The 22,524-nt window shown below is 49.1% G+C and overlaps 1 protein-coding gene across 1 annotated transcript in view; it reads left to right on the top strand.

Annotated features, from left to right (window-relative positions):
• Positions 1–22,524, top strand: part of LOC140210821 (uncharacterized) — a 96,287-nt gene that overhangs the window by 70,307 nt on the left and 3,456 nt on the right. Inside the window, exons 23-29 of the mRNA XM_072280087.1 lie at positions 556–629; positions 1,836–1,955; positions 7,553–7,580; positions 9,576–9,610; positions 11,763–11,782; positions 13,227–13,271; positions 15,297–15,436. Coding sequence (XP_072136188.1) covers positions 556–629; positions 1,836–1,955; positions 7,553–7,580; positions 9,576–9,610; positions 11,763–11,782; positions 13,227–13,271; positions 15,297–15,436 — 462 coding nt within the window. The remainder of the gene's footprint in view (positions 1–555; positions 630–1,835; positions 1,956–7,552; positions 7,581–9,575; positions 9,611–11,762; positions 11,783–13,226; positions 13,272–15,296; positions 15,437–22,524) is intronic.

Genomic DNA, 22,524 nt, shown 5'->3' with positions numbered 1-22,524 from the left:
CTTGGAGGGTCAGACACCCTGAGCCAATAGGCTGGTCCTGGACTTATTTCCTGGTATAATTTACATATTACTATTTAATTATTTATGGTGCAACTGTAACGAAAATCAATTTCCCCTGGGATCAATGAAGTATGACTATGACTTTGGCTCCATAGTTGTCTGTGGCATTGAATTCCACAGATTCACCTTCCCATAAAGAAGTTCATCCTCAACTCTGTTTTTAGGGATGTCCTATTCTGAGTCTGATTCGGACTCAGGGATTCGATTCCTGTCACTGCCTGTAGAGTTTTGTAGGTTCTAACCATGACCATGTGGGTTTCCTCTGGGTGCTCCAATTTCCCCCCCACCACCATACCCTAAAGACGTATGGGTTACGGTTAGTGAGTTGTGGGTGGTGCCGGAAGTGTGGAGACACTTGAAGCCTGTCCCCAGCACATTCCTCGCTAATTTGATTTGACACAATCGATGCTTCGATGTACATGTGACCAATAAAGCTAATCTTTAATGCTGAAGCTAATCAGAAGCTGAGTTTGTGTTCTTCTTGCCCTTTGGTAGGTCTGAAAGTTGACAGATTCTTGACCACAAACAAGACACTGACCCAACAACAGACGGCCTTCCAGTTAAGCTCGGTAATCTCTCTGTAGGGGCCAGGACAACCTGGACACCTGGGTTCTGGAGAACCTGGGCACTGTGATACTGTCAGTGAGGGATGATCCCACCAGCTCCCTCATCATGGGCACTGGGTTAATGGGGCATAGAGATCCATTCACAGACCTTTATGCCAGGACAGAGAGAAAGAGGCTTGATACTGAAGGAAGGTCACAACATGGCATGGGTGGTACCGAGGGAGGGTCACACTGTGGGAAGGGTGGTACTGAGGGAGGATCACACTGTGGGGGGGGGGTGGTACCGAGGGAAGGTCACACTGTGGGAGGGGTGGTACCGAGAGAGAGTCACTCTGTGGGAGGGGTGGTACCGAGGGAGGGTCACTCTGTGGGAGGGGTGGTACCGAGGGAGGGTCACACTGTGGGAAGGGTGATACCGAGAGAGAGTCACTCTGTGGGAGGGGTGGTACCGAGGGAGGGTCACTCTGTGGGAGGGGTGGTACTGAGGGAGAGTCACTCTGTGGAAGGGGTGGTACTGAGGGAGGGTCACACTGTGGGAGGGGTGGTACTGAGGGAGAGTCACACTGTTGGGGGGGGTGGTACTGAGGGAGGGTCACGCTGTGGGAGGGGTGGTACCGAGAGAGAGCCACTCTGTGGGAGGGGTGGTACCGAGGGAGGGTCACTCTGTGGGAGGGGTGGTACCGAGGGAGGGTCACACTGTGGGAAGGGTGATACCGAGAGAGAGTCACTCTGTGGGAGGGGTGGTACCGAGGGAGGGTCACACTGTGGGAGGGGTGGTACCGAGGGAGAGTCACACTGTGGGAGGGGGGTGGTACTGAGGGAGGGTCACACTGTGGGAGGGGTGGTACCGAGGGAGGGTCACACTGTGGGGGGGGTACCGATTCAGTGTTCATGGATTCATAGTAAATTAAGAAATTGTGTGCCGGCAGGGTAGAATTGTCGCCTGCGGTAACTCAGGCTCCTGAAGCCCCTCTCTGATGGTCGTTATGAGAAGAGCACATGCTCCTGATGTGAGGGTGCTTCGTGGTAGATGCCGCCTTCTTGAACTATTCAGATTGTTGGGCAGGATGGGTGTGAGGATGAACATTCCCCTGGGGTGGGGTATCACTGTCTCAAAATAAGGGTCGGCAGGTCAGTTCTCCACACATTGCATGCATTATTAGAATGGGGCAGCTCTCTAAGATGTGCTCTTCCATTTTTGTTTTGAAGGAATTAAACCAGCTACTGTTCCTGAATATTTATAAGAATAAATTGCTTCTCCAAAGAAAGAGGGGAAAGAGGTATAAAAAAGGCCCAAAATCAAGGATGAGTATCCCGGAGCATTTTCAGGTGAGCTTGGGGTCGATGTGTCTCCTACTGAAGCCTCAACAACACAGCGACTGACAACAGCCAGTTCACCTTTCCTTTGCCCAGGCCCTGTTCTCTGAAGCACTGGGACCCGCACTGGCACTGGATTCCATGCCAACACCCAGGTCTGCACTGGCACTGGATTCCATGCTGATCATCACTGGCACTGGGGTCAGCATTGATCCTCACTGGCACCCAGTGCCATACTGTTCCTCACTGGCACACAGGGCCGAACAGATCCACACTGGTATCCAGTACCATTCTAATTTACACTGTGACCCAGTGGCAACTGAACCACATGGGGAACTAGTGCAGGAACACATGGAATCACACTGAATCCCAGTACAGAAACACACTGTGCCTCGCCGGTCCCCACTGCAGGGACACGTTGAACTACGCTGGCTTCCAGTGCAGGACCATGTTGAGCCACACTGGCTTCCAGTGCCGGACCATGTTGAGCCACACTGGCTTCCAGTGCCGGACCACATTGACCCACACTGGCTTCCAGTGCAGGACCACATTGAGCCACACTGGCTTCCAGTGCAGGACCACATTGAGCCACACTGGCTTCCAGTGTAGCAACACTTTGCCACACAGAGTCACCAAGGTTTATTTGATATTGGGTATGGTGATGGGCCCTTCATCCCACTGAGCCTATGAACATGTGACCAATTTACCTGCTAACCCGTACGTCGTTGAACTGTGGGAGGAAACCAGAGCCCCAGGAGGAAACCACCGGCTCAGAGGGAGAACGTACAAACGCCTCATGGACAGTGACAGAATTGAACCCAGGTTGCCGGAGTTGTAACTGCGTTCCGCTAACCACGATAGGAACACCCGCTTCAGTGAAGTTTGCCGATGAGGTCGCGCACACGCTGGGGAAAGGGGGACTGGTGGGTGCAGTGGCCCTCCAGAAGGTGTCTGAGGAGGTTGCGGCATCAATGGTTCTAATGGAATATGAGTGCGCGGAGTGTAGGGGGGATGTGCTGGTCTGAATAACAGGTGGACAGGCTAACGGGGAACAGAGCACAGGTTTAAGTCCATAAGACAGAGGAGCAGAATTGGCCATTTGCCCCATTGCGTCTGCTCTGCCATTCCATCATGGCTGATTTATTATCCCTCTCAACCCCTTTCCTCTGCCTTCTCCCGTAACCTTCGAGACCCTTACCAATCAAGAATCTATCAACCTCTGCTTTAAATATACCCAATGAATTCCACAGATTTTCCACCCTATGGTTGATGAAAGTTGTCTTCATCTCTGTTTTAAAGAGACGTCTTTGTATTCTGAGGCTCTGGCCTCTGGTCGTAGACTCTCTCACTGTTGGAATCGTGTAGACATGAGATTGCAGATGCTGGAATCCGGTTCTGTTTACTCCTGACTTATCACCCACGTACACCGGCATTCACCCACAGAACTTCAGGAAATCCCCCTGCAGTGTCCCTTCCCCATTGTTATCTGCCCCCCACCCAGTCCCACTCACCTTGGTCATCTTTCTCTCTCCCTACCCCTGCCTGCTCCTGCTCATTACCTCTCCCCGCACCCAGCCTGTGTCTCAGCTGTCTCCCTTCCTCTCTGTTCCACCCACTTCCCCTCCACCCTCACAGTCCTGAAGCGTTAACCACCCCCCCCACACACCCTGTCCCCACGGGACCTGCTTGATCTGCTGAGTTCCTCCAGCAGTCTGTGTGTTGCTCCAGACCTCCGTGTCCCAGCCTCCTGTGTGTCTCCAAGCCAAGTTATTACAGAGAACAGTACAGCACAGGCTAGCATCTTTATGTCCTCGTCGTCCATGGGAATGGTACCGGAGGATTGGAGGGAGGCGAATGTTGTCCCCTTGTTCAAAAAAGGTAGTAGGGATAGTCCGGGTAATTATAGACCAGTGAGCCTTACGTCTGTGGTGGGAAAGCTGTTGGAAAAGATTCTTAGAGTTAGGATCTATGGGCATTTAGAGAATCATGGTCTGATCAGGGACAGTCAGCATGGCTTTGTGAAGGGCAGATCATGTCTAACAAGCCTGATAGAGTTCTTTGAGGAGGTGACCAGGCATATAGATGAGGGTAGTGCAGTGGATGTGATCTATATGGATTTTAGTAAGGCATTTGACAAGGTTCCACACGGTAGGTTTATTCAGAAAGTCAGAAGGCATGAGATCCAGGGAAATTTGGCCAGGTGGATTCAGAATTGGCTTGGCTGCAGAAGGCAGAGGGTGGTGGTGGAGGGAGTACATTCAGATTGGAGGATTGTGATTAGTGGTGTCCCACAAGGATCTGTTCTGGGACCTCTACTTTTCGTGATTTTTATTAACGACCTGAATGTGGGGGTAGAAGGGTGGGTTGGCAAGTTTGCAGATGACACAAAGGTTGGTGGTGTTGTGGATAGTGTAGAGAGAGGATTGTCGAAGATTGCAGAGAAACATTGATAGGTTGCATTGATAGGAAGCATTGGAAAGGGTACAGAGAAGATTTACCAGGATGCTGCCTGGTTTAGAGAGTATGCATTATGATCAGAGATTAAGGGAGCTGGGGCTTTACTCTTTGAAGAGAAGGAGGATGAGAGGAGACATGATAGAGGTATACAATATATTAAGAGGAATAGATAGAGTGGACAGCCAGTGCCTCTTCCCCAGGGCAGCACTGCTCAATACAAGAGGACATGGCTTTAAGGTAAGGGGTGAGAAGTTCAAGGGGGATATTAGAGGAAGGTTTTTTACTCAGAGAGTGGTTGGTGCGTGGAATGCACTGCCTGAGTCAGTGGTGGAGGCAGATACACTAGTGAAATTTAAGAGACTACTAGACAGGTATATGGAGGAATTTAAGGTGGGGGCTTATATAGGAGGCAGGGTTTGAGGGTCAGCACAACATTGTGGGCTGAAGGGCCTGTACAGTGCTGTACTATTCTATGAACAGGCCCTTCAGCCCGCAGTGTTGTTCTGACCCAATAAGTTAGTCATCAAATGGCCAGCTAAACCAATCCCTTTTGCCTGCACAATGTCCATATCTGTCCATTTTTCTCACATTCATGTGCTTATCTAAACATCACTAAAAAGTCTGTTATGTATGTGCCTCTATCACCACCCCAGGCAGAGACCACTCTCTGTGTAAAAATCCTGTCTCTCACGCCTCCCTTGAAATAACCTTAAAAACGTACGGCCTCTGGTATTAGACATTTCAACCCTGGAAGAAAGATACTGTCTGTAAACTCTGTCTATGCCCCTCATAATCTCTTAAACCTCTATCAGATCTCCCCTCAACCAATGCCACTCCAGAGAAAACAGCCCAAGTCTGCCCAACCTCTCGTGACAGCACATGCCCTCCAATCCAGGCAGCATCCTGGTCAAGCTCTTCTGATGAAGGGTCTTGTCCTGAAATCTCGACTATTTATTTGTTTCCATAAGTGCAGCGCGACCTGCTGAGTTCGTCCAGCATTTTGTGAACGTTGCTTAGAATGGGGAAGACATGTGATCTAAGTGACTTTGACTGTGGAATGATTGTTGGTGCCAGATGGGGTGGTTTGAGTATCTTAGAAACTGCTGAACCCCTGGAATTTTTATGCACAACAGTCTCTAGAGTTTATGGTGTGAAAAACAAAACAAAACAAAACAAAAAAAATCCATTGAGCAGCAGTCCTGGGGATGAAAATACCTTGTTAAGGCAGAGGAGAATGGCCAGACTGGTTCAAGCTGACAGGACAGTGACAGTAACCCAAATAACCATGTGTTACAATAGTGGTGTGCAGAAGAGCATCTCTAAACACACAACACATTGAACTTTGAAGTGGACGGATTACAGAAGACCACACCAGGTTCCTAAAGTAATTGGCCATTGAGTGCATGTTGTGAAATATGTTGCTTTGTGGCAGCAGTAGTGGAAAAATTACTATAAGTTATAAAATTAAAATAGTGCAACAAAAGAGCAATATATTGAGGTAGTGTTTACTCATGTTAACTCCAAACTGATTCCACAACCTACAGACTCACTTGTGTTCTCAGCTTTACCTATTTATCTATCTATCTGTCTACCTGTTCATCTGTCTATCTAGATATCTATCAAAGATTCAAAGGTGCATTTATTATCAAAGTATACAACTCTGAAATTCTTCTTCTCCAGATAGCCACGAAACCGAGAAAGAACAGAACGGTGGCACGATTATCAACCCCCAAATACCCCCCTCCCTGCACAAAAAGCAAAGAAAACCAGAACAGGCACCTCGACCCTCCAAAACACCTCCCCACAGGCAAAAAATTAGAAAGATTGGGTGAAAAACACAGAAATCAGAAAAACCATAAGACTGAAAAAAATTCCACATCCAAAGTGCAGAAAACCTGGGCAACATTCTCCTCTCTCCATAGCAGAGTGATCTCACCAGTGGTAAAAAGTCAGTCACCTCTGTCTGGCAGCAGAGCGATCCCGCAGGCAGGCAGCCAGCGTTTCAATCCCCCTTGTCACTTTAATCGGCACAAGGTTACCGCACACTGCCTGTCTCATAGTCATAGTCATAGTCATAGTCATACTTTATCGATCCCAGGAGGAAATTGGTTTTCATTACAGTTGCACCATAAATAATAAATAGTAATATGTAAATTATGCCAGTAATTTGGCATAACTGGAACCCCTTCGGAGATTGCAACGCGCTGATACACTGAAATGATCTCCAGACTGCAAATCACAGGCTCCAAGAGCTCCAGAATCATGTTAAAAATGAAAAACGAATGCAAAAGACATAAAATAAGTGAAATATATTGTTACATGATCCATCCAAGAGATGTCAACCGAAGGAGCATTGTACCCAGGTGCCATCTCGACCGGAAATCAATTTATCTATCGATCTATATATCATATCTATTTATTTACCTATCATATCTATTTGTTTGTTCTCTAGATATTTATCTATCTGTCTATCTACTCTATCTATCTATCTATCTATCTGACTACCCATCTGTCTGTCTATTTGTATCTATCTGTTTGTCTCTGTCTGTCTGTCTATCTATGTCTGTCTCTATCTGTCTGTCTATCTGTCTATCTGTCTATCTATCCATCTGTCTATTTATCTGTCTGTCTATATCTTATTTATTAATTCTTCCATTCATCCATATATTTATAGATTGATTTATTTTTGCAGATTGGGTTGTTGTTGGAGTTTTTCATAAAAACCTGTTGTATTTCCTTAGGGAATCTCGGTAGTAAATGGCAACGTGCTGTATACGTATTTTGACACTGAATTGACTTTGACGGAGGAAAGGAGGAAACTGTTCCTCAATTGTCGAGTGCGTTTTCATTCACTTCAACCTTTTCCTGCTTGCATCCCACCCCACCGATTTGCTTTGACCGTCACCTTCACCTTCTTTCTGATAGGTGCTCATATCCAGAGATCCCGACAACAGTCCCGTTCCTCTGTCCGATCTCAGATCTGCCTCTGGGGTGTTTGTTAGGGCAAGAGGGATGAGGTGACAGTGTGGTGGGGTTCAGTGGGTGTAACTGGAGGTTGGCAGTTCTGCTTCCCTCCCTCCGCGGCCCTCTGCGGTGTCTGCCTCGAGGCCCACCCGGGATGACTAACCTCCTCTGTTCCCTTTGTTCCTCAGGTGACCAAGAAAAGAGCCGTGGATTCAGGTGAGGAGGGTTCAGGAGGTTCCGCAGACCCACCCCACCCCAATCTCTCACCAGCGGGGAGTGGGAGCCATCAGTCAGTGGAATTAGTGAGTTGGAAGCCCAGAGGCAACTTGTCCTGAGATTGGAGGGCTATGTATGTCCGTGGGTGGGTGGGAGAGAGGAAAGGGGGTTGTTCTGTTGTTGTTACGTTCCGTGTTGTTCTGATGAACATGGGCGTGTTATGCTGGCATTATATCATGTGGCATCACGTGTGGACTGCCCCCAGCACATCCTCAGGTTGTGTTGGTTGTTAACAGAAACTACACATTTCACTGTGTGTTTTGATGACATCGTAAACAAGCAAACCTGAACCGGAAATCTATAACTCCTGCCCCAAGCCATGGGCTGAATGATGCCAGGATATTGAATATTGCAATGCCTAGATACAGCGGATATGGAGAGGATGTTTCCTAGAGTGGGAGAGTCTATGACCAGAGGGCGCAGTCTCTGAATAGAGCGATGTCCATTCAGAAAAGAGATTCGGTGAATCTCTTTAGCCAGTGGAGATGGTGTGGAGGGAGCTTCACTCTCTGTCTGACCCCGGGAGTGTGTGATGGGACGGTGTGGAGGGAGTTTCACTCTGTGTCTGACCCCGAGAGTGTGTGATGGGACGCTGTGGAGGGAGCTTCACTCTGTGTCTGACCCCGGGAGTGTGTGATGGGATGGTGTGGAGGGAGTTTCACTCTGTGTCTGACCCCAAGAGTGTGTGATGGGACGGTGTGGAGGGAGCTTCACTCTGTGTCTGACCCCGGGAGTGTGTGATGGGACGGTGTGGAGGGAGTTTCACTCTGTGTCTGACCCCAAGAGTGTGTGATGGGACGGTGTGGAGGGAGTTTCACTCTGTGTCCGACCCCGAGAGTGTGTGATGGGACGCTGTGGAGGGAGCTTCACTCTGTGTCTGACCCCGGGAGTGTGTGATGGGACGGTGTGGAGGGAGCTTCACTCTGTGTCTGACCCCGGGAGTGTGTGATGGGACGGTGTGGAGGAAGCTTCACTCTTTGTCTGACCCCGGGAGTGTGTGATGGGACGGTGTGGAGGGAGTTTCACTCTGTGTCTGACCCCGAGAGTGTGTGATGGGATGCTGTGGAGGGAGCTTCACTCTGTGTCTGACCCCGGGAGTGTGTGATGGGACGGTGTGGAGGGAGTTTCACTCTGTGTCTGACCCCAAGAGTGTGTGATGGGACGGTGTGGAGGGAGCTTCACTCTGTGTCTGACCCCGGGAGTGTGTGATGGGACGGTGTGGAGGAAGCCTCACTCTGTGTCTGACCCCGGGAGTGTGTGATGGGACGGTGTGGAGGGAGTTTCACTCTGTGTCTGACCCTGGGAGTGTGTGATGGGACGGTGTGGAGGGAGTTTCACTCTGTGTCTGACCCCAAGAGTGTGTGATGGGACGGTGTGGAGGGAGTTTCACTCTGTGTCTGACCCCGAGAGTGTGTGATGGGACGCTGTGGAGGGAGCTTCACTCTGTGTCTGACCCCGGGAGTGTGTGATGGGACGGTGTGGAGGGAGTTTCACTCTCTGTCTGACCCCAGGAGTGTGTGATGGGACAGTGTAGAGGGAGTTTCACTCTGTGTCTGACCACAGGAGTGTGTGATGGGACAGTGTGGAGGGAGCTTCACTCTGTGTCTGACCCCAGGAGTGTGTGATGGGACGGTGTGGAGGGAGTTTCACTCTGTGTTTAACTTCGGGAGTGCGATGGGACAGTGTGGAGGGAGATTCTCTGCTGTCCATGAGTTATTGTGAACCTTTTCCACGAAGACTGGAGCCACTGCTTCCTGTCCTTGGGCTGAACACTTGGATCTGAACACCAGGGTCCCTGAGGGTGGCTGGGAAGCGATTCTCCAGCCTGGTACAGTGATGTCTCCTTTGTGTCCACCCCTGGGCTGACCAAGCCGTGGTGTGAATTAGGACGTCCTTTATCATTGTAAACTCATGCATATGTTTTACCTTACACAGATCAAACTGTTTCCCCAGTGAAGTCGAAAGATAAGGTAAGATTTAAGGATTTAATGCTGGGAATCAGGAAGGGAGCAAAAAAGACAATGTAAGCAATCAATGTTTCAGGCTGGGACCCTTCATCAGGACTATAGAAGGGTCTCAGCCCAAAACATTGGCTGTTTACTCCTTGCCATAGATGCTGCCTGACCTGCTGAGTTCCTCCTGCATTTTGTGTGAGTTGCTTTGGATTTCAAGCCGATTTTTTCGTGGTTGTGAAACAAACCATAAGATATAGGAGCAGAATTAGGCCATTTGGCCCATTGAGTCTGCTCTGTCATTCCATCAAGGCTGATCCAATTTCCCTCTCAGCCCCAGTCTCCTTCCTTCTCCCCGTATCCCTTCATGCCCTGACCAATCAAGCATCTATCAACTTCTGCCTTAAATATACGTAAAGACTTGGCCTCGATAGATGCCTGTGGCAATGAATACCATAGATTCGCCACTCTGGCTAAAGAAATTCCTCATCTCCATTCTAAAAGGCTGCCCCTCTATTCTGAGGTTGTGTCCTCTGGTCTTAGACTCTCCCACCACAGGAAACATCCTCTCCACATCCACTCTACCAAGGCCTTTCAACATTTGGTAGGTTTCAATGAGGTCACCCCTCATTCTTCTGAATTCCAGTGAGTAGAGGCCCAGAGCCATTGAGCGTTCTTCATGTGAGAAGCCGTTCAATCCTGGAATCATTTTCATGAACTTCCTTTGAACCCTCTCCAGTTTCAGCACATCCTTTCTAAGATAAGGCCCAAAGCTACTCACAAAATTCCAAGTGAGGCCTCACCAGTGCTTTATAAAGTTTCAACATTACATCCTTGCTTTTGTATTCTAGTTTTCTTGAAATGTTCAACAGCTCTGTGTTCCTGTAGATCCTTATTCCAATACTTAACCCGTGCCCCAGGAGTGTGTGATGGGACAGTGTGGAGGCAGCTTCACTCTGTGTCTGACCCTGGGAGTGTGTGATGGGACGGTGTGGAGGGAGATTCACTTTGTTTCTGACCCCAGGAGTGTGTGATGGGACAGTGTGGAGGCAGCTTCACTCTGTGTCTGACCCTGGGAGTGTGTGATGGGACGGTGTGGAGGGAGATTCACTCTGTGTCTGACCCCGGGAGTGTGTGATGGGACGGTGTGGAGGGAGTTTCACTCTGTGACTGACCCCGAGAGTGTGTGATGGGACGGTGTGGAGGGAGTTTCACTCTGTGTCTGACCCTGGGAGTGTGTGATGGGATGGTGTGGAGGGAGCTTCACTCTGTGTCTGACCCCGGGAATGTGTGATGGGACGGTGTGGAGGGAGTTTCACTCTGTGTCTGACCCCGGGAGTGTGTGATGGGACGGTGTGGAGGGAGTTTCACTCTGTGTCTGACCCCGGGAGTGTGTGATGGGACGCTGTGGAGGGAGATTCACTCTGGGTCTGACTCCAGGAGTGTGTGATGGGACGGTGTGGAGGGAGATTCACTCTGTGACTGACCCTGGGAGTGTGTGATGGGACGGTGTGGAGGGAGTTTCACTCTGTGTCTGACCCTGGGAGTGTGTGATGGGATGGTGTGGAGGGAGCTTCACTCTGTGTCTGACCCCGGGAATGTGTGATGGGACGGTGTGGAGGGAGCTTCACTCTGTGACTGACCCCGGGGGGGGGGTGTGATGGGACGCTGTGGAGGGAGCTTCACTCTGTCTGACCCTGGGAGTGTGTGATGGGACGGTGTGGAGGGAGTTTCACTCTGTGTCTGACCCTGGGAGTGTGTGATGGGACGGTGTGGAGGGAGTTTCACTCTGTGTCTGACCCTGGGAGTGTGTGATGGGACGGTGTGGAGGGAGTTTCACTCCGGTGATATGTTCTTTCAGGGCTTTGTATCTTGTACCCAGTGGGAAGAGAGAGAAGAGAGAATGGGTGGGGGTATTTGATTATGTTGGGTGCTTTATGGAGGCAGCGAGAAGTGTAGACAGAGTCGACATAGGGGGAGGCTGGTTTCCGGGATGAGCTGAGCTGTGTACACTACTCAAGGCAGCTTCCTGTGGTTGGGCAGTGCAGTTGCCGTACCAAGCTGTGATGCACCCAGATAGTTGCTTTCCGTGGGTCTTGCTGAATGGAAGGGTTTGAAGGGCTGATTTTTCCTGCAGTCTAACCTCATCCTTTCTCCTTCCTTTGTACAGGAGGTCCGCACAGTCCGCCCGTGAGTGTAGCTGATGACGGGGGTGGGGGGGCATTGGGTCCGTCTGGTACAGACACAGGACTTGTGTCCTCTCCCCAGTGCCCCCACCAGCGGCCAACAGGGAGCAAGGTGAACGATCGTTAAGGCGGCCGGGCTCCACACAAGAAGATCCCAGGAGTGGCCTGTGGGAATGGAGTGTCCTGCCTGGGGAGTGCTTGGCCCGTCCCGCGTTGCTGTGGGAATGCGGCTGGCCATCCATGTTGCTTGTCCCTGCTGCCCCCATTCAGTTTACGTGTACCGAGGGTCCCAGCCCACTCCCCTGTCTGGGACCAAAGGTTGCTCCCCAGTTTGCCTCCGTGCGCTGCCCCAGTACCCCCTGATCTGTGATCCACATTGAGATTCTGGTGTGATCATACTTTGTTACTGTGGTAGGTGATGCATACTTACACACTCACAGGGGAATCTCCACCCTCCCACTCTATCCTGAACACTCCCCCTAAACTGCAGCATAATCTGCACTCTCCCCCAACAGAGCCAGAGTAACACTCACCCACCCAGGTAACCAGCATCCGCCACTACCAGACTGAGTAACTCCCACCCTCCCATAGTAACCACCATCCTCAGTGTAACTCCCACAGTCTCTGTGTACCCCCAAAGCTCCCCACCCCCAGTGTAACCCTGATGGTCCGTTCCCCCTCACCTTAATAGAACCCTGTCCCCACTGTACCCTGAACCCCAGTATAACCCCCATCCTCCACTGTAACCCTGACAGGCCCCCTCACTCCCAGTAAAACACCCTCCCCTACCCCCAGTATAGCCCCTACCCCGCCACTCACTCCCAGTGTAATCCCCACCCATCCCCTCACTCCCAGTATAACCCCCACCCATCCCCTCACTCCCAGTATAATCCTAACCCACCCTCGCTCCCCCTTACTCTCTTCAGCATTGAATGTTACACTGTAGTCTCTCAGCTCTTCCAACACCCAGACACAGACAGATACACACACACAGACACTGACACACACGCACACAGACACACACATACAGAGACACACACACAGACAGACACGCACACACACATAAAACACACACACATACAGACACCGACACACATGCACACTGTCACACACATACAGAGACACACACACAGATACACACAGATGCACACACACACAGACAGACAGGCTCACACACACAGACACACACGCACACCGTCACACACATACAGGGACACACAGACAGACAGACACACACACACACACACTTCCCCACTTTTCGTCTTCACTCCGTTCCCAGCTGTGCTGCAGATGCTGGTGTGCTGCATCAGAGGGCAGACACATCGAGCTGATGGCGGGTACATTACACAGGGAGACACACTGAGGGGAGGGGGTCTCTCCTCGAGGGAACAAACCCACCCTGGGGAGTGGGATCTGAGTGTACATGGTTGCTTTTTCTCTGCCTGCAGGGTGAAGATCTCAGTAATGGACAGACTTCAGTCCGATCTGCAGAGGTGAAGTAACAGTCTCCCCCTTGCAGTGGAGTGAGGCTGAGGGGAGAGAGGGTTATATCCCGGACAGAGAGAGGGAGCTGAAGACTGGGAGATGATAAATATTAGAGTTAACATCTCTCAGTACCACCCCCCCCACAGTGTGACACTCCCTCAGTACCACCCCTCCCACAGTGTGACCCTCCCTCAGTACCACCCCCCCCACAGTGTGACACTCCCTCGGTACCACCCCTCCCACAGTGTGACCCTCCCTCAGTACCACCCCTCCCACAGTGTGACCCTCCCTCGGTACCACCCCTCCCACAGTGTGACCCTCCCTCAGTACCACCCCTCCCACAGTGTGACCCCCCCTCAGTACCACCCCTCCCACAGTGTGACCCTCCGTCAGTACCACCCCTCCCACAGTGTGATCCTCCCTCAGTACCACCACTCCCACAGTGTGACCCTCCGTCAGTACCACCCCTCCCACAGTGTGACCCTCCCTCAGTACCACCCCTCCCACAGTGTGACCCTCCCTCAGTACCGCCCCTCCCACAGTGTGACCCTCCCTCGATACCATTCCCCCCACAGTGTGACCCTCCCTCAGTACCACCCCTCCCACAGTGTGACCCTCCCTCAGTATCACCCCTCCCACAGTGTGACCCTCCCTCAGAACCACCCCTCCCACAATGTGGGTTCTGGAATGCTGTGTGGAGTGAGCGCGGGGATGCCGATGTGTGGGACGAAAAGGTGAATGGGAGGGGAGGGGTAGGAGGAGATGGGGAGTGCTGTGTGGGAGGGGATAGAGGGGGAGTTGGTGGAGGGGATTTGGATGATAGAGAAGGGAGGGGATGGGAGGTGGTGAGGGGGACTGGAGTATGGGAGGTGGAGACACTAGACACTAGAATACTACAGCACAGTACAGGCCCTTCGGCCCCCAATGTTGTGCCGACCCATATATTCCTTTAAAAAAGTACTAAACCCACACTACCCTGTAACCCTCTATTTTTCTTTCATCCATGAGCCTGTCCGAGAGGCTTTTAAATACCCCTAATGTTTTAACCTCCACCACCATCCCTGGCAAGTCATTCCAGGCACCCACAACCCTCTGTGTAAAAAAACTTACCCCTGATGTCTCCCCTAAACTTCTCTCCCTTAACTTTGTACATATGCCCTCTGGTGTTTGCTATTCGTGCCCTGGGAAACAGGTACTGGCTATCCACCCTTTCTATGCCTCTCATAATCTTGTAGACCTCTATCAAGTCCCCTCTCATCCTTCTACGCTCCAAAGAGAAAAGTCCCAGCTCTGCTAACCTTGCCTCATAAGACTTGCTTTCCAATCCAGGCAACATCCTTGTAAATCGCCTCTTCACCTTCTCCATAGCTTCCACATCCTTCCTATAATGAGGTGACCAGAACTGAACACAATAAGTGTGGTCTCACCAGAGACTTGTAGAGTTGTAACATGACCTCTCTACTCTTGAACTCAATCCCCCTATTAATGAAGCCTAGCGTCCCATAGGCCTTCTTAACTATCCTATCAACCCGTGCAGCGACCTTGAGGGATGTATGGATTTGAATCCCAAGGTCCCTCTGTTCATCCACACTCTTAAGTAACCGACCATTAACCCTGTTCTCAGCCTTCTGGTTTGTCCTTCCAAAATTCATCACCTCACACTTATCCGGATTGAACTTCATCTGCCACTTTTCTGCCCAACTCTGCATCCTGTCTATATCCTCTCGTAACCTTCGACAACATACAGCTCCATCCCCAACTCCTCCAATCTTTGTGTCATCCGCAAACTTACTCACCCATCCTTCCACCTCTTCATCCAGGTCATTTATAAAAATCACGAAGAGCAGGGGTCCCAGGACAGATCCTTGCGGCACTCCACTAGTCACAGTGAAGGAGGGGATGGGAGGCGGGAGTGTAGGGGGAGGGATGATGGGGATGGGAAGGGAGGTGAGGGAGAGGGGAAGGGAGGTGAGGGGGAGGAGAAGGGGGTGCAGACTGCAGCAGCTCCGCTCTCTGCGTGTTTGGCCCCGCAGGAGGGAGGCGGGGGCTTTACTGCGCCAGGAACGGGCCGTGCAGAGTGAGGAGCGGCGGCTGGTGCATCAGCTGCAGCGAATACAGCGTCAGCGCGGGCTGCCCCGGCACGGAAACTGCATCCAATCGCAGAGCGTACAAGGTGACTCCCCTCCCTAACCCTTCACCGCTTCCTGTCCCCTCACCACTCAACGGTCTCCCCGGCCCTCCACCTCCCCCGCTCTCCACCTCTTCCTGCCCCTTACCCCTTCCACCCCTTACCCCTCCCTGCTCCATCACCCCTCCCCTCTGCCCTCTTCCCTCTCCCCCATCCAGCGAGTGGATTTAATAAGATGTTTTCGCTCACAGAACAGCCACTCGGATTTTTTTTTTTTGTTGTTTTTGGCACCATTCTTTGTAAACTCCAGAGTCTGTTGTGCGTAAAAATCCCAGGAGATCAGCAGTTTCTGAGATCACCCCGGGCGGCACCTAATTAATTAGCTTGATTATTTCGGCTTTTTTCTTAGAGAGGAGCTGGATGCGCTCCGGCTAGCACTGCACCCCTGCCAATACAGATCCCTGTGAACACCACTAGTCACTGGCAGCTAAGCAGAAAACTTATTCCCACTCTTTGCTCCTGCCAATAAGCTACTGCTGTATCCATGCTAGAATCTTCCTGTAACACCATGGGCTCATAGCTTGTTAAACAGCCTCATGTGAGGCACCTTGTCAAAGGCCTTCTGAAAATCCAAGATTCAAGCGATTCTCCTTTGTCTATCCTGCTTATTATTTCTTCAAAGAATTCCAACAGATTTTTCAGGCAAGATTTTCCCTTGAGGAAGCAATGCTGACTGTGGCCTATTTTATCATCTGCCTCCAAAACCACATCATTAGCAATCGACTCCAACATCTTCCCAACCACTGAGGTCAGACTAACTGGTTTATAATTTCATTTCTTTTCAATTTTCTAGTTTTCTAGAACCATTCCACAATCTAGTAATTCTTGAAAGATCATTACCAATGTCTCCGCAGTCTCTTCAGCCACCTCTTTCAGAGCCTTGGGGTGTACAGCATCTGGTCCAGGTGACTTATCTACCTTCAGACCTTTCGGTGTCCCAAGAACCTTCTCTGTCCTGATGGTAACTTCACACACTTCATGACCCCTGACACCGGGAACTTCCACTATACCGGCAATGCGTTTCGCTGATGCAAAATACTTATTCAGTTCATTTGCCATTTCCACCCCTCCCGCATCGTTTTCTAGCGATTCAATGTCCCCTCATGTCTCTCTTTTATACTTTATGTATCTGAAGAAACTTTTGTATCCTCTTTAATATTATCGGCTAGCTTTCATATTCCATCTTTACCTTTCTAATGACTTTTGCTTTCTGTTGGTTTTTAAAAAGCTTCCCAGTCCTCTAACTTCGCACTAAGTTTTGCTCTATTATATGCCCTCTCTTTGGCTTTTATGTTGGCTTTGACTTCCTCTGATAGCCACGGTTGTGTCATCTTTCCCTTAGAATAATTCTTCCTCTTTGGGGTGTATGTATCCTGTGCCTTACGAATTGCTTCCAGAAATTCCAGCGTTGCTGCTCTGCCTTCATCCCCACCAGTGACTTTTTCCAATCAATTCTGGCCAACTCCTCTCTCAGGCCTCTGTAATTCCCTTTACTCCACTGTAAGACTGATACATCTGAGTTTAGCTTCTCCTTCTAAAATGACAGGGTGAATTTGATCATATTATTATAATTGTCTCCTCAGGGTTCCTTTACCTTAAGCTCCCTAATCAATTCTGGTTCATTACACAACACCCAACCCAGAATAGCTAATCTCCTGGTGGACTCAACCATAAAGTAAAGGCATCCGTTAGTCTTGCGAGGCATGGGCCAATGTTGTCCAAGGGAAGGGCATTAGGACTCATACAGCTTGGCACCAGTGTCGTCACAGAGCAATGTGTGATTAAGTGCCTTGCTTAAGGACACAATACATTCCCTCGGCTGGGGCTCGAACTCACAACCTTCAGGTCGCTGGTCTAATGCCTTAACCACTTGACCACGTGCCCACACAACCATAAGCTGCTCTAAAAAGCCATCTCACGAACATTCTAGAAATTACCCCTCTTGAAATCCCGTACCAACTAGATTTTCCTAATATACCTGCGTATTGAAATCCCCCATGACTATTGTAATATTGCCCTTACAGCATGCATTTTCTATTTCCGTTGTTAATTGTACACCGCATCCTAACTGATGTTTGGGGGTCTGTATATAACTTCCACCGGTGTCTTTTACCCTTAGCTCCAACCACAATGATTCAACACCTTCTGATCCTCTGTCATTTCTGACGATATAATTTCATTTTTACCTATACAGCCATTTCACCCCCTCTGCTCTCCCGCCTGTCCTATCGATAGAATGTGTATCAAATGTGTATTTTGCATCAGTCTTCTCTGTGAAAGATGCTAGCAGAATGCCAGAAATTCGAGAGTGGCAGGGGGCAGAAGTGAGTGCATTTGCTATTACTAAGAAGGTGCTTGAGAAGCTGAAGTAAGGTAAGTCACCTGGACCAGATAGACTACACCCCAGGGTTCAGAAAGAGGTGGCTGAAGAGATTGTGGAGGCATTCGTGAAGATCTTTCAAGAATCACTAGATTCTGGAATGGTTCCGGACAACGGAAAATTGCGAATGTCACTGCACTCTTTAAGAAGGGCGGGAGACAGAAGAAAGGAAATTATAGGCCATTCTGCCTGACGACAGTGGTTGGTAAGATGATGGAGTCCATTATTAAGGATGAAGTCTCAGCCGGGTTCTGGAAGGTACACGATAAAGTAGGCCAAAGTCGGCATGGTTTCCTTAAAGGAGCATCTTGCCTGACAAATCTGTTGGAATTCCTTGAGGAAGTAACAGGCAGGACAGACAAAACAGAGTCAATAGATGTTGTTTACTTAGATTTTCAGAAGGGGAGAAATTTCAAAAATCATAGATACAAAAGGTCTTGGAAGTCCTTGTGCAGGATTTCCTAAAGGTTAACTTGCAGGTTGAGTCAGCGGTCAGGAAGGTAAACGCAACGTTAGCACTCATTTTGGCAGGACTAGAACATAAAAACAAGGGTGTGATGTTATGCCAAGGGAAATCTCATCCAGGGAACAGAACCTCATCCTGGGAACAGATGCAGTGGAGACGGAGGAAGTGAGAAAAGGGAATGGCATTTTTACAAGTGATAGGTTGGGAAGAAGAATAGGCAAGAAAGCTATGAACATCAGTATGATCGTAAAAAATATCAGTGGATAGTCCGTCGCCAGAGATGAAGACAGAGAGATCGAGAAAGGGGAGAGAGGTGTGAGAAATGGACCAAATGAATTTAAGGGTAGGGTGGAAGCTGGCAGCAAATTTGATGAAATTGATGAGCTCAGCATGGATGTATGAAGCTGCAGAAATGCGTTGTCAATGTAGCACAGAAAGAGTTGGGGAGCAATAACAGTGAAGGCTTGGAAAATGAACTGTTCAACATAACCATTCTGGATCATTGGGACCTCTTTTGGGGCAGGCGTGACCTGTACAAAAAGGTTGGGTTGCAAATGAATCCCAGGGGGACCAATATCCTGGCGGGGAGGTTTGCAAAGGCTATTGGGGAGAGTTTAAACTAGAATTGTTGAGGGGTGGGAACCAAACTGAAGAGATGGAGGAAGAGGTAGTTGGCTCACAAATAGAGAAAGCTTTGAGAGTGCGAAAGGGAGGATAGGCAGGTGATAGAGAAGGGATGCGCTCAGACCGATGGTTTGACATGTGTCTATTTTAATGCAAGGAGTATTATGAACAAAGCGGATGAGCTTAGAGCGTGGATCAGTACTTGGAAATATGATGTTGTGGCCATAACAGAGACTTGGATGGCTCAGAAGCAGGAATGATTACTTCGAGTGCCAGGCTTTAGATGTTTCAGAAAGGACAGGGAGGGAGGCAAAAGAGGTGGGGGCATGGCACAGTTGATCAGAGATTGTGTCACGACTACAGAAAAGGAGGAAGTCATGGAGGGATTGTCTATGGGGTCTCTGTGGGTGGAAGTTAGGAACAGGAAGGGGTCAATAACTCTACTGCGTATTTTTATAGACCATCCAATAGTAACAGGGACTTCGAGGAGCAGATAGGGAGACAGATTCTGGAAAGGTGTAATAATAACAGGGTTGTCGTGGTAGGAGATTTTAATTTCCCAAATATCGATTGGCATCTCCCTAGAGCAAGGGGTTTAGATGTGGTGGAGTTTGTTAGGTGTGATCAGGAGGGTTTCTTGACACAGTATGTAGATAAACCTACAAGATGAGAGGCTGTACTTGATCTGGTATTGGGAAATGAACCTGGTCAGGTGTCAGATCTCTTAGTGGAAGAGCATTTTGGAGATAGTGATCACAATTCTATCTCCTTTACCATAAGCACTGGAGAGGGATAGGAACAGACAAGTTAGGAAAGCGTTTAATTGGAGTAAGGGGAAATATGAGGCTATCAGGCAGGAACTTGGAAGCGTAAATTGGAAACAGATGTTCTCAGGGAAACGTTCGAAAGAAATGTGGCAAATGTTCAGGGGATATTTGCGTGGAGTTCTGCATAGGTACATTTCAATGAGACAGGGAAAGGATGGTAGGGTACAGGAACCGTGGTGTACAAAGGCTGTTGTAAATCTAGTCAAGAAGAAAAGAAGAGCTTACAAAAGGTTCAAAAAACTAGGTAATGATAGAGATCTAGAAAATTATAAGGCTAGCAGTAAGGAGCTTAAGAATGAAATTAGGAGAGCCAGAAGGGACCATGAGAAGGACTTGACGGACAGGATTAAGGAAAACCCCAAGGCATTCTACAAGTATGTGAGGAGCAAGAGGATAAGACGTGAGGGAATAGCACCAATCAAGTGTGACAGTGGAAAAGTGTGTATGGAACTGGAGGAGAGAGCAGAGGTAATTAGATTAGATTATTAGATTATGAGGACACGCAGTCTTCTTTTATTGTCATTTAGTAATGCATGCATTAAGAAATGATACAATATACAAAGTATATGAATACAAAGATACTAGAGATACTGCGTGGCCTGCTGCGTTCACCAGCAACTTTTATGTGTGTTGCTTGAATTTCCAGCATCTGCAGAATTCCTGTTGTTTGAATACAAAGTATATTGATACAAAGTAATGAATACTTTGCTTCAGTATTCACTATGGAAAAGGATCTTGGCGATTGTCGTGATGACTTGCAGTGGACTGAAAAGCTTGAGCATGTAGATATTAAGGAAGAGGGTGTGCTGGAGCTTTTGGAAAGCATCAAGTTGGATAAGTCACCGGGACCGGATGAGATGTAGCCCAGGCTCCTGTGGGAAGCGAGGGAGGAGATTGCTGAGCCTCTGGCAATGATTTTTGCATCATCAATGAGGGCGGGAGGGGTTCCGGAGGATCGGAGGGTTGCGGAGAGTGGTTGTAGATGGGTCATATTCTTCATGGATGTCGGTGACCAGTGGTGTACCTCAGGGATCTGTTCTGGGACCCCTACTCTTTGTGATTTTTATAAATTACCTGGATGAAGAAGTGGAGGGATGGGTCTGTAAATTTGCTGATGACACAAAGGTTGGGGGTATTCTGGGTAGTGTGGAGAGCTGTCAGAGGTTACAGCAGGATATTGATAGGATGTAAAACTGGGCTGAGAAGTGGCAGATGGAGTTCAATCCAGATAAATGTGAAGTGGTTCATTTCGGTAGGTCAAATATGATGGCAGAATATAGTATTAATGGTAAGACTCGGCAGTGTGGAGGATCAGAGGGACCTTGGGGTCTGAATCCATAGGACACTCAAAGCTGCTGTGTTAAGAAGGCATATAGTGCATTGACCTTCAACAGTGGAATTGAGTTTAGGAGCCGAGAGGTAATGTTCCAGCTACATAGGACCCTGGTCAGACTCCACTTGGAGTACTGTGCTCAGTTCTGGTCACCTCACTACAGGAAGGATGTGGAAACCATAGAAAGAGTGCAGAGGAGATTTACAAAGATGTTGCCTGGATTGGGGAGCATGCCTTATGAGGATAGGTTGAGTGAACTTGGCCTTTTCTCCTTGGAGCAATGGAGGATGAGAGGTGACCTGATAGAGGTGTATAAGATGATGAGAGGCATTGATCGTGTGGATAGTCAAAGGCTTTTTCCCAGAGCTGAAATGGCTAGTACGAGAGGGCAGTTTTATGGTGCTTGGAAGCAGGTACAGAGGAGATGTCAGGGGTAAGTTTTTTTATGCAGAGAGTGGTGAGTGCGTGGAATGGGCTGCCGATGATGGTGGTGGAGGCGGATACGATAGGGTCTTTTGAGAGACTCCTGGATAGGTACATGGAGCTTAGAAAAATAGATGGCTATGGGTAACACTGAATAATTTCTAAGGGAAGGACATGTTCGGTAGAGCATTGTGGGCTGAAGGGCCTGTATTGTACTGTAGGGTTTCTATGTTTCTATGTCACAAACAAAAAAGCATACATATCTGTGACCAATGCAGGTGCCCATGGCTACATCTTTAGTTTGGAGAAAGTGGGAGGAGTTGAAAGAGAAATTATTGAGTGTAAGGACCAGTTCTACCAGACAGAGGAGGGTGGTGGTGGAGGGGAACTGGTTGGGTCTGTTGTCGAGAAAGAAGCAGGGAGCTTGATGGGGCGATAGAAGTTTATAATGAAAGAAACAGGTTTCCTTTCCATCACTAATGCCCTCACCCCATATTCTTGCCACCATAACAGGAATAGCGTTCTCCTGTCCTTCTACCATCCACAATCCTCTATCCAGCACATAACTTCAACCATCTCCAATGGGATCATACCACTAAACAAGTCTTTTACTCCCCATCGTTCTTCTCAGTTTTTCCATTCCCCATTCTGGTTCCCACCTCATCCCTTCACCTCATCTGCCCATCGCCTCCCTCTGGTGCCTCTCCTCTTTTTTTTCTGTGGTCCACTCTCCTCGTTTATCAGATTCCTTCTTCTTCAGCCCTTTACCTCTTCACCTATCACCTCCCAGCTTCTCACTTCATTCCCCCTCACCTATCACCTGCCAGTTTCACCTCCTCCCACCTTCTTATTCTGGCTTCTGTCCCCCTTCCTTTCCAGTCCTGATGAAGAGATTCAGCCTAGAGTGTTGGCTGTTTATGCCTCTTCATGAATGCTGCCTAACCTGATGAGTTCTTCTAGAATTTTGTGTATGTATCTCACATCTATCTGGCTAGAAAGCCCTACCTCAGTCTATCAGCC

This window comes from Mobula birostris, chromosome 16 (assembly GCF_030028105.1).
Source record: "Mobula birostris isolate sMobBir1 chromosome 16, sMobBir1.hap1, whole genome shotgun sequence".
In the NCBI taxonomy this organism is placed as follows: Eukaryota; Metazoa; Chordata; class Chondrichthyes; order Myliobatiformes; family Myliobatidae; genus Mobula; species Mobula birostris.
This window is presented reverse-complemented; position numbering and strand designations above follow the sequence as displayed.